Here is an 11,503-nt window from a genome sequence, read left to right as displayed (position 1 = left end):
CATGTCTCATCTGCTCAGGTTTCTTTTGCTAGGTATTGCTCAAATAAGGGCCCCCCTCGCTGTTCAAGGTTCATAGAAATGGGGGCGGGATGTGCTCTGGAGTACCCAGGCCAGAAGCATTGCAGCTGGTGCTGCTGAGTCACTCAGACCTCTGGTATTAATTAACCGTCCCGGCTTCCAGCAGCCACAGCACGGGGCGGGCTTGCAGCAGGGCTTGCGGATTGGCTGGACCCTAGAGGAGAGGGTGGGATCTGCCAGCTCCACATTGTGGAATATAATATCTGGAGGGAGTCTACTTTTAGGTGGGATTGTAGCAGAGCCAGGACTGGGGGTGCTCTGCTGAGGTCTGTTTTAAGATCAAAATGTCGTTCATCCAGGTAGAGGAGAACTCAGATTTCCCTCTCCAAAACCTCCCCTATGGGGTTTTCTCTACTAGGGACAAGGTGAGTAACGTGCTGCTTTGGCCTTGTATTGCTACAATTGCTGCTTTGTCTTATCAAGAAATTTAGCCGCTGTGAATGGGTGAGGAGTTTGGCAAGAAGATGATTCCTAGTTGTTGGAGGCTAGAAGGGCCTGATACGCGGGGAATCGTGCAGGTTTGTCGAACTTGCCCTGACATTGCAGTGAATAGGTTGCCTTTTTGTATCCTGGTGGTGGGTGGGCTGTTTCTATAGAATGAAGTGAACAATATTAATACGCTGGTTAAGTATCTTTGCTCTGTGCAGGATGGTGTTAATACTGTCTCTGCTCTTTGTGCATAATTTTGCAAGAGTCTGGATTGCATTAGGTAGGCGCATGCATGCATTAGTTTCCACTTTTTGCCAACACTCCCGTTTCTTATGGTCCGCGCAGTTGAACTTAACCCTCCTTCATCTCACTCTAGAAACCAGATTTTAAACTCTATCTGATCGGCCATGAATCCAAGCTTTGTTTGTTGTCTGTGATGTGACTCGATGCTAAATTAGAAGTTAAAATATGTTTAAAATGCCAAGTGGAGTTTGTTTTAACGATAAAACAATCTAACCTTTTATTTAATGGCCTACCTTTTATTTTTCCACTCTAATGCAAGAGGCAGTTGGGTTTACTTGCTAAAGTGCTGAGTTGAATGGAGTGCTGTTCCTAACTGTATCACTGCCCTTCTGTGCAATCTTGGGCAAGTCGAGTTTCTTCTATATCGTCTGTATTCGATGTTCCCGTCAATGCAAAGGTCTGGGTGGAGGAAGGCACCGTATCAGGCAGGATTCTGGTATTCATCCAACAAGAAAACTCTGGCTGAGATTTTGACAGAAGCCCGAAGGAAATTTGGGCACCAGGTTTTTCTTTTAATTATGATGGGAAGAGGATGCCTAACTGGTTTAGATGCCTTCAAAAATCTTGCCCCTATAGCTCTAGTTATACAGTTTGACACTGCTGATTGCAATACATTCCCATGTATAAATTTACCAAGGTAACAAAGATCAGGAGCGTTTGAAACACACCCTCTCCTGAAAGAGAAAGCAGACAAACAGATACCTCTGGAAAGGGGAAAGCTGGAGGATTACCAAAGGTTAATGGGCAGTGTTGTATGCACAGGTCATAATAGCTATCACTTGATCTCTAGCATTGTCCTCATCTATCAGCAGGGCTTTAAAAGTGAATTCCAGCACAGAACAGCCTTGACTCTGACCTGGTGTTTTCAGAGATAAAAAAGCTGGATGATGAAATTAAAGATGGTCCCAGATCCCTCTGTGTTACTAGTTTTCCCCTTCCACAATCATGATTCTCTGCTGAGGAAACATCTCCAGCATTTAAACAAATCGGTCAAGCGGATTTTGGAAATTGATTTCCCAACCGCATCCCACTGTTGGAATGATTTAAAGTTAAAATAACTGATGTAATTCAGGGCTATGGATTAGAAATTAACCTGCCCTGACCTGAGATTTTTATGGCAGGAATGTTTGTTGAATAAACATTTAGGGCCCTGTTTGCTCATATCACATTGGGGGGTCCTGTTTAAAGACTAAAGGTTAAAACTGCTTGGCCATGTCTGTTTTTTTCTTTGTCCCTACTGATCTTATTCCAGTTTGTTTGGCCAAATATGCATATTTGTACTTGTATTTGGAATGGAAGTTTAACATGGCTGTATTTCACTTAAAACACACCACCGGACCTTGCCTTGATCAGGCCATAGTGTCTGTGATTTCAGCGCCCCTGGGGCAGGGGAAACGGTCTGTGCTGCACACTGGTAGGCCTGGGCTTGTATCTGGTTAATGTCCGTAGTTTATGTCGATCCTACAAAACCAGCAGGGAACGAGCAAGGTTTGCTGGTTGGTTTTGGCTCCTTTCATTCTACTTCCCTGGGATGGAGAGGAATAATCACACTGGGAGGGAACCGTCCACAAGCACCTTTCCTCCTTCCCAAGTAGCAGACCACTAGCCTAAGACTGGTTCAGTCCCAGCTTTTCTGCATACAGCCTGGGGGACCTCTAGATGAGCCCCCTATGTGCCTCAGTTCTCCAAAGTGGCACTTCCATATCTTACAGGAGCGTAGTGAGGGAAACTACTTTAATGACAGGCATTCGGTTAACTAGAGTAATGGGAGCTGTAAAGGTACCACTGATACGTAGGAAGGGGACAGGAGATGTTGGTCATCACCGGTATCTTACTCCCACCTCATCCCTTCAGGGATCTGGAATTGGGATGCCTCGTTCCAACTCTCAGAATCTGCAATTTCCTCTCCTTTAGTTTTGTTGGTTAATCATACCATACCAAAGGTATAACTAACCACTCCAACAGCTTGGCTCCTCAGCCCCTGACTAGATTAGACCCTGTGATGCAGTGCTCCCATCACCCTCTGTGGATGATTATTGAGAGCACAGGTATAAACTCTTCTTTCCCTTGTAGCCAAGGCACAGGATTGGGGTGGCGATCGGAGACCAGATATTGGATCTGAGTGCTGTTAAACATCTATTCACTGGACCAGTACTTTCCAAGCACCAGAATGTCTTCGACCAGGTATTTATCATCCCTCTTGATACTGCCCCCTTCCATCAGGTTTTGTAGAGTTTGAAGGGACTCGGGCTCAGATCAAGAACGCTGCAGCCCCTTACCTGGGTTTGTCTGTAGTGCTGTAGTGTAGCCCCTCGAGCAGAAACACAGACTGTGGGTATTGGGGTTGTTCCAGCTTCACATGAGTGTAAGTGCTGAATGGAGTTACGCAGGCTTAAACACAGAGCAGTGCGATACTGGGTGAAGGCTGGGGCATGGGCTTATGGACAAGTTACCTCGAGGTAAATGAGAACATGGATTTGGAGCTCAGCATCTGCTCTTGTAACTGCCTGTGGGATGACATAAGTGACAAAGTAAATGAAAGAGAGAGTTTGTATTGTAAGCTGGCATACAGGTTCTTCCCTAGAGGAGCTGGCGTGCTGTAGATTAGAGATGGGCAGAATACAGCTCACAAGCCGGATCCAGCCCACCAAGTGTTTCTGGTCCACATTGGGTCCCTTGGCCCTGCCCAGCCCAGGCACAGGGAGCAGCCTGGGCTGTGGTGTGTGCAGCTGGTCCTGCCACCCAGGGTGCGGAGGTGCCAACTGGCATGGAGCACAGCCCACCCCTATCCCACTATAGCTCCCACCAGGAGCTATAGTCCACAGGGCTGGGCAAAGTGAGGATGAGGCAGGGGCAGCATGGCGGCCAGACCCTGCATCCTGGTGGCCCCCGCAGCAGTGGCTCGGTCTGCCCCCACACTTCCATCTGCCACTTTCAGTGTCAGCTGCCGCTGTCCAGCCACCCCGGCCTGCCCACCCCAGACCTGCCACTGGAGGTGTCAGATGGAGTGAGTGGGTGAGCAGGTGATGTCTCCATAAGTACTGGCCCGGGACTCCCATGGGCTGTGGGCATGTGGGAAGCAGTGTCTGGGAGTGAGACGGTTGGGCAGGCTGGGATCAAAGGGCAGTGACAGTACAAGGCCTGGGGCTTGGGGGTGATCCATCCCCCACATGTCCCTGCGACGGGCCCTAATTCTGCAGGCAGAGGCCGACTGGCGCCTGTTGCAGGGACATACAGGGAGCAGATCACGATTCTGCCCCAGGCCTCAGCCCCATGTGATCACTGCCCCATGATCCCAGCCCTGCCTGCTGGTCTGTCCCACTCCCAGACACCCTCCCTGCCTGCCTGCAGCCCTATCCTATCCACCCGGCCTGCAGAGGTCCTGGGCCAGTCTCCACGAAGACCCCTCCCGCCCACTCCATCCAGATAGGCCTGAGGCTGGGTGGGATCAATTGGCATTGCCCTGTTCCCCCTACCCTCCCCCCCACCCACGCCAGTGCAAACAACTGTGATGGGGGGGCCAAGCGCCCCACCCTCAACAGCTCACCAAAACACCTTAAGTGGCCCTCCAGCCCGAATAATTGTCCACCCCACTGTAGATCCATGACTTGTTGTGCCCAGGGCTCACTATTTGTGTACCCACTGTATATGCATCTGCTCAAGTGATTCTTCTACAGTCCCATAGGAGCAGATTTTAGAGGATGTGGTATTTAGTGAAGTCCAGCAAAGCTCTTTCCTTTCCTCTTCACATACAGAAGAGGCAGGGAGCAGCATGTGATGAAGGGGTCAGGGGGAAGTCTGCTTTGCTGAAATGTTACTTGTGTCACTAAGGAGTGCAGCCACCAACAAAAAGCAGCCATCATGAAAACATAGAAGGACCTAATGATTGCAAGCTCTCTTGCTGGCTTCCCATTGCACAATAGTGAGAGACAAATCATAGATTTGTGATTTTTGTGAAAACTGCGAAGAACAGCGATCTCTGCGATCGCCGCAAAAAATGGTGTTGACCATGATTTCCTACAGAATTGACCCCCCCCCCCAAAAAAAGATGCTTACTGTAATACAAAGATTTAGATTTAAATTGAATACTTGGATTTATAATAATATGGTAATTTATATATTTCTGCGGAATTTGCTGTTTCATGATGCGGTTTTTACCTCTTGGCCAGTCAGCAGCAAGGGGTGGAACTGCCATAAAATGCCTGCAAAATTGGCTCTGTGCACCATGAGCAGTCTGTGAAAAACCTTTTGTCTCACCATGACTGTGGCAGGACTGCAACAATAGGGCTAGCCAAAAAATAGGTTTTGTGATTCACAGGAGAATCTTTTCTGTTTGATATCAGTCTGAATCAGACTGAAACCAAAGATTTTTCTGAATTCTTCCCAAGCTGGAAACTCCTCAGCCCCTGCAGCTGTTCTGTAAGATTGATAGGCCTTTGTTTCATGGCAGCAAAGACAATGATGACAATATCTATCTCAAAGTGCAGCTGCAGGAGCTCCGGCAGTCTGTGGCTCTCGGGCAGTCCTGCCACACTTGACAGACCCTGCAGCTTGTCCCAAGAATTTGAGGTGCCCAGCCCCAGTCGCCAACCCCTGGCCTGCTGGGCTCCCTGCTGCAGAGCTGCGGTCAGACCCCAAGACTCCCAGCACTTCCATGCTGTGACGTGTCTCATGCCTGTTTGCTCCTGTTCTGCACGTACCAACTCACAGAAATGAGCCCATGTAGCTGCTTTAGAGCCCTGATCGCATGCCAGTGGTCACACCTGAGATGGTGAGAGTAGCAGTGGCACTTGCCACTCATTCAGGACCCCTTGAAGGTGGCTGCAGCATCTCATTTCAGGATCTGGCAGGCTTAGATCAGGAGCGATTGGACTGGGCATGCTTCACAGTAGGACTCCCTGGCCTGGCCCAGAAGCAATATAGACAGGCCCTAATTCTTCATGCTGAAGGAACAGCAGTGATTTAGGGATTTAACTGGTATGTAGGCCTTGCAGTCTGAGAGAGTATGTATGTTGTGCATGTATGCCCACCCTGGTGTCTTGCAACCAAAAGCTTTTGTGGAAATGTAAGAAGCAGTCACTCTGTTATTTCACCATTGGTTTGGTTTGCTGTAGAGGAGCCCTAGTTGCAGTCCCGAACTCCAGTGTGCTGGGCTCGGTGTCACCACCTGAGCTGCGATGAGTGGTGGTGCAGACAAGGGGCCAGGCAAAGCCAGCCAGCATTGCTCAGAAGCACACTAGGCTCCAGCCTCAGGACACCCAGCTGCCTATCATTTTCTTGATAATTAGTTACTGAACACCAGTCACATCGGGCTTTTGCTGTGTATGGAGGGTAGGACAAGCCTGCTGCCTTTCACGTACCTCTTTACCTTTATACTGTGTTTTAGCCAACACTTAACAACTTCATGGGGTTGGGCCGCGAGGCGTGGAAGGAAGCTAGAGCCTCTCTCCAAAAGCTCCTGTCAGCCCGGGAGCCAATGCACAGAGACGACTCAGAGCTACGAAAAAGGTGAGGAATGTGGGAGCTGGAAGGGACTCCCGGCTGACTCGCATGGCATGTCCTCATAGGCACAAGCAGCGCTTGGACTTGGCTCCAGCTGTCTGAAGGCTGAACGAGAGGAGCAGAGTGTTAGCTCTTCTTGCCCGGGCTCGGGAACGAGTTGCGCTGTACCGCGAGCGCAAGCGGTAAACAGCACCAGGCAGCCCATCGTCTGAGAAACGGGGCTGCCCTCCCTGGCAGGGAAGTGCGGCTGATTCCCTCTGGCCGCTGACTGTCACTGCTGTTCCCGTTGTCTCTCCTTCCCTTGATATTTCAATTAAACGTGGGCTTGCAAAACTGTTTAACCAAGCTCGTAGCCTGGTTGCTGTGCAGCTGTCAAGACTTTTCATCAACTTGGAAGGTACAAACCGCTATCAAGCAGAGAGGTACGTTTTCAGGAGAATTCCTCGCTGTACTGAGACCATGGCAGGCTGCATTTCGAGAGAGACCAATATAGTCCCATAAAACCCCTCATAGGCCCTTAGAGCTAGAGCATGGAAAATGGTGAAGAGGAGCGTATTCTAAATCCATCATCTTGGGGCACATAAATGCCTCAGTATGTGCTGAGAGGAAGTATCAATGGTAGATCAAGAGTCGCAGCTCAGCTCTTTCGTCTGGGCTTGGGCACCTAGACTGTCAGAAGGGAAGCAAAGATGGTCCTGCCTCTGAAAAGACAGGTGGTCTTGACGGTACTTCCACATTGCCAGAGAGAGAGCGCGGGATGAAAACCCAAGATGCCTCAGGCCAGGAAGAAGCAGCGAGAGGGGGCACTGGGAGCAGGGAGTGCTGCAGGCAGTGGTTAGTGCACTCAGCTGGGAATGGAGGGGCCTGGGTCCCAGTCTGCTCTAAGGACTGGAGACACGGAGAAAATGTGTAGATAAGCCCTTGGGGCAGGACGCCCTTCTCCCAGGGGAGTGCCGTAATCCTTGGGAACTACACTCGCACTCCCTCTCGCAGCCGCGGCCTGGCTCAGTGAATCGTGAACTCTTTCTTGCAGGTGTCCACAGTAAAGGTGGAGACTGGCCCCCTGGGAGGGGCATACACCGAGGTGAGGCATGGGTTTGAATGTCCTCAGGCTGAAGAGAGCACTCAAACCTAGGCCTTCAGAGCCCGGGTGCTCCCAACCACTCAGCCGTAGGATAAAGGAGGGGAGACCCATAGCCGTATTTTTAATGAACGTGCTGGCGGTCATTGTATTTGGGGCAGAGCCCGGTGCTGTTGGAGGGCCAGGTGTGCCTAGAACATGCTGGAAGTGTCTTGGCCCTTGCAGAGGAAGGGCTGCTTTCAAGGCTTGCGATCAGGCTGACGTGAACAGCTCTGGGCATGGTACCTCATGGTTTTTACGGCTGAAAATATAAGTCTATAAAATCCACAGGGTCAGGAGGGAATTTTCAGAGTTGTCCTCATGGATTTGGAGGCCTAACTTCCATCCATGTCCCACATTAGGTGCCTAGCTCCTACGGTGGATCTGTCTCTCAAAGCGATAGTATAAACACTGCTGCCAGCTTTAAAGCTGATGGGGCTCTTCTTAGCACACATATTCTAAGGGCTTCCCATTCAGCATGCTGCCTGCTGTGAATCCCAGTTTGAAGCCCAAAGCTTCAGACAATGCGTTGGGAAAGCTATGCATCTAACTCAGGGCTCTGGATCCCATTTTGGGAGATGGGTGGTGAAAAGTTAGCCACTGCGACACTTGACATTGCAGCAACACGCGGCAGCTTGTGGATCTTGCTTTGCCAGGCCTTCTCTTAGACGGGAACATAATCCTGAACCTAATCCTAATCCTAAACCTAAATCCTAATCCTAACCCTTCCAACCTGCAGAGGGCAGTGACAACACATACACATCACTGCCAGTGCACTTCAATAGACCCATTTGGTGCACTGGTACAAGTAAAAAATGAGCTCTCCCAAACCTCCAGCGGTTTCTGTATGCTCCGGTCTACCTCTTAACAGCAGCGCCACAGAGTCAGCTATTTGCATCGTTGTAACAGGACCTGCGTATTCTGTGCTGCTATTTTATGCCCTATGAATTAGCACAGAATTATAGCAAAGAGCAGAAGCAAGAAACGAGTTAGCACAGAGAGACTGAACGTCTTAGCAGCATACATGCCTCCAAACCAAAACAGGAGGAGAGCTAAGCATTTTAAGTGCCGAAGCATAGGCGCCAACTTTTATTTTCGCCTTGGGGGGCCTAAGATGATGAGCACGTGGAAAGTTTTACACATTTCAGGTGACAGTCCTCTTCCCAAGAGGGACCAGGGCCCTTGGGCTCCCAAGTACTTGGCACCCATTTGCTGAAGTCTTTCTTTGTATTTCCAGAGCATTTGTATCTCAAGCCTCCGCCATAATGCATCTGCCAGCTGAAATCGGTAAGTGGCATGAACTAGGAGAGACTCTGCTTTGCTCTGCATGTCCCATATGTTCAGAATAAGGACATTGTGTCTGTGGCATAGATTTTCTATTGGTTTACAGGAGATTTTACATGTGGCTAATTGCAGGTGGCATTTCTGATGGTCAATAAAATGTGTGGGCAAGTTTTAGTACCAATGTAAGGCCTTTGGGTGCAGTTTTTATTAAATTAAGTTTCCTTAGTGTCGCTTTATCTCTGAAGACACAATTGTATCACCAAATGGCTGTATGATTAAAACCAAACAGAAAATAATTCTCCCAACCTGTGGAAAATGTCGACATTTCAAACACCTTCCACATCAGGACAGAATCGAGACTCTCGATGCTTTGAAAAGAGAGATTGCAGGACAGCCGGAGGGTTAGGTTGGTAACCTAGGATGACATGGAAGACCCTTGTTCAAGCCCCTGAACAGAACAAAATGAGTTATCTTGGCACGCAGCTGTTGGCTATTCTGGGATTTCTCTCTCTTTGACTAAGAAGATAATCAGTCTGAACCTGAGAAACCTTCCAGACAAAAGTTTCATGAAAAGTGATACATTACTACAAAAAGTCTCCATTTTAATGTCAGCATTTTCTAATGAAAAAGCAACTTTTTGAAACATTCTGTTTCTGACCACATCGTCTCAAAGCACTTTTCGTTAGCCCGATGCTCATCTTGACCATAACATGCAGTACCATCTAACTGCAAATTATTTATGGCTAGACTGAGCTGTTTAGATGTAACCTCAGGTTGGAAAGGGGCCGCAGTTGCTGTAAGGGTATTACAGTTGCAAGATAATTCCTGAAGATCCTGGATGTGCAGATCCTAAATACTGGGTATTTACAGTTCTCGGTTGACTCCATTGGTGACAACCTCTTAGAACAAGACAAGATGGAAAGCAGCCATGTAACCCTTTCCACTTGTCGAGACTAGCTGTCACTGGTATGTAAAGGTGGGAAAGTCTTTCTTTAGTGAGGTGTAGAGGCCAATTTTACCTGTGCTCGTAACTGTATATACGAACAAAGAGGAAATACTGTGAACTTGGCCTTTTTTTTATGCCTGTTACCAGCTGAATTTGAGAGAGGGTCTCTACCACTGGGATGTGCAAACTTTTCCTGGCCTTGCCAGCCCCAAGTGTTCAAACATCAGGCACTGAAAAACAAAAAGCCGGCAGCTGACTCAACAACGTGATGGTTAAAGAAAATAAATGTTGGATTCTCTTTCATTTGCCATCTTATATTTGAGCAGGAAAGTACACTCAGGTCCCATTTTCAAACTCTTCCTTGTAATTACCTGGCTCCAGAAACTGAAGCTTTATGTAAAACCTCAGTGCTGTAAAAAACCTGGAATAAATCACAAGAATGGTCCATGCCATCTTCTGTCACTAACCGAGGCACTCAAGGGTCAGTATTTTAAGCAAGAGATGGATAGAGGATGCCTGTTATAACCCAAGACACTTTCAATCCCACTGAACCCATTATGAGTGTTTCTGGGGCAACAGGCGTGGGCCAAGTTAACCGACATGGTTGGTAACTGTTTCTTAGACAGAGCAGCAGAGGGCAGCAAACGAACTGAGTATGAAACTATTTCCTCTGTTAGCATTTCCCGTAGCATCCACACAATGGCAAATGAATAACCTGTAAGAAAAGAAAACAAAACACACACAAAAGGGATTCCTTGTTTATGAATTTGTAGCTAAGAGATTAACATGCAGCCCATTATTTTTTCCCTTTCTGCACTGAGGTTGAAAAAAGCCAATATTGCATACGTTTTATAGTCCATGCATAGTTATCCATCTGCCCCTTTTATGCAATGAGCATCAGTAATCAGGTGCTGTTCTTAGATGTTTTTTTCTTCTTCCAAAACTGCTCTTTCAATCTTTCTCTCTGTCCCCATCCCCCTCCTTTTCATGGTGAAAATGTGTACTCTTAGCCCTACCTCTTTCATACAGTTGATCAGTTTTTGTCCTTCTCCAGGAGATTACACTGACTTCTATTCTTCGCTGCACCATGCCATGAATGTTGGGATCATGTTTAGAGGGAAGGAGAATGCGTTGAACCCTAACTGGTTGGTAGTTTAGTTATTTGCTGAGTTGTGTTTAATTGTAGCAAATGGTGTGACCAGTGGTGGCTGTGTGGCAGTGGTCCTGCTTACCATGTGGGAGATCTGGGTTTAAGTCCCAGCTGAGGTGACATGGTGGGGAGTGAGATAACAAGAAGCAAATCTTCTTAAATTGCAAGATGGACTTAAGAGGGACACCTCCAGACCTCAGGACTGAGTTAGGGAGCTTGTGGAGGGGCTGAATGTGTTCAAATCAGCAGGTCCAGATGCTCTCCACCCCAGGGTGTTGAGGGAGCTAGCAGGGGTTATTGCAGGGCCCATGGCACAGCTTTCTGAGTGCTCATGGTGGTTGGGCCAGGTGCCAGATGATTGGAAGATAGCCAATATGGTCCCCATCTTTAAAAGAGGGAAGAGGGAGGACCTGGGCAACTACAGGCCTGTCAATCTTACCTCAATCCTTGGGAAACTCTTTGAGAAGATCATCAAGGAGCACATCCGTGATGGGCCGGCTTCAGGGATGATGCTCAAGGGTAACCAGCATGGTTTCATTTGGGGCAGGTCATGTCAGACTAACCTGATTGCCTTTTATGATCAGGTCACAAAAGCACTGGATGCAGGTGTTGCCATGGATGTAGTCTTTCTGGACTTCAGCAAGGCCTTTGACACCGTCTCCCACCCCATCCTCATTAAAAAACTAGGCAA

General features: G+C 48.3%; 1 protein-coding gene and 1 long non-coding RNA gene across 2 annotated transcripts in view; one reads left to right on the top strand and one right to left on the bottom strand.

The window, feature by feature from the left end:
• Window positions 1-281: 281 nt before the first annotated feature.
• FAH (fumarylacetoacetate hydrolase) overlaps window positions 282-11,503 on the top strand; it is a 35,570-nt gene continuing 24,348 nt past the window's right edge. Inside the window, exons 1-5 of the mRNA XM_019533708.1 lie at window positions 282-443; window positions 2,884-2,994; window positions 6,197-6,318; window positions 8,670-8,719; window positions 10,717-10,807. Of these exons, the coding sequence (XP_019389253.1) occupies window positions 363-443; window positions 2,884-2,994; window positions 6,197-6,318; window positions 8,670-8,719; window positions 10,717-10,807 (455 nt within the window). The 5' untranslated portion in view covers window positions 282-362. The remainder of the gene's footprint in view (window positions 444-2,883; window positions 2,995-6,196; window positions 6,319-8,669; window positions 8,720-10,716; window positions 10,808-11,503) is intronic.
• LOC109309098 lies at window positions 3,291-3,760 on the bottom strand. Its single transcript, XR_002100788.1, has 2 exons — window positions 3,682-3,760; window positions 3,291-3,622 (listed from the first exon to the last, which is right to left on the bottom strand). It is a non-coding gene; the product is annotated as an uncharacterized LOC109309098 (long non-coding RNA).

Source organism: Crocodylus porosus, unplaced genomic scaffold (assembly GCF_001723895.1).
Source record: "Crocodylus porosus isolate Cpor-Errol unplaced genomic scaffold, CroPor_comp1, whole genome shotgun sequence".
Taxonomy (NCBI): Eukaryota; Metazoa; Chordata; order Crocodylia; family Crocodylidae; genus Crocodylus; species Crocodylus porosus.
The sequence above is the reverse complement of the archived record's forward strand: the minus strand, read 5'-3'. Positions and strand labels throughout refer to the sequence as shown.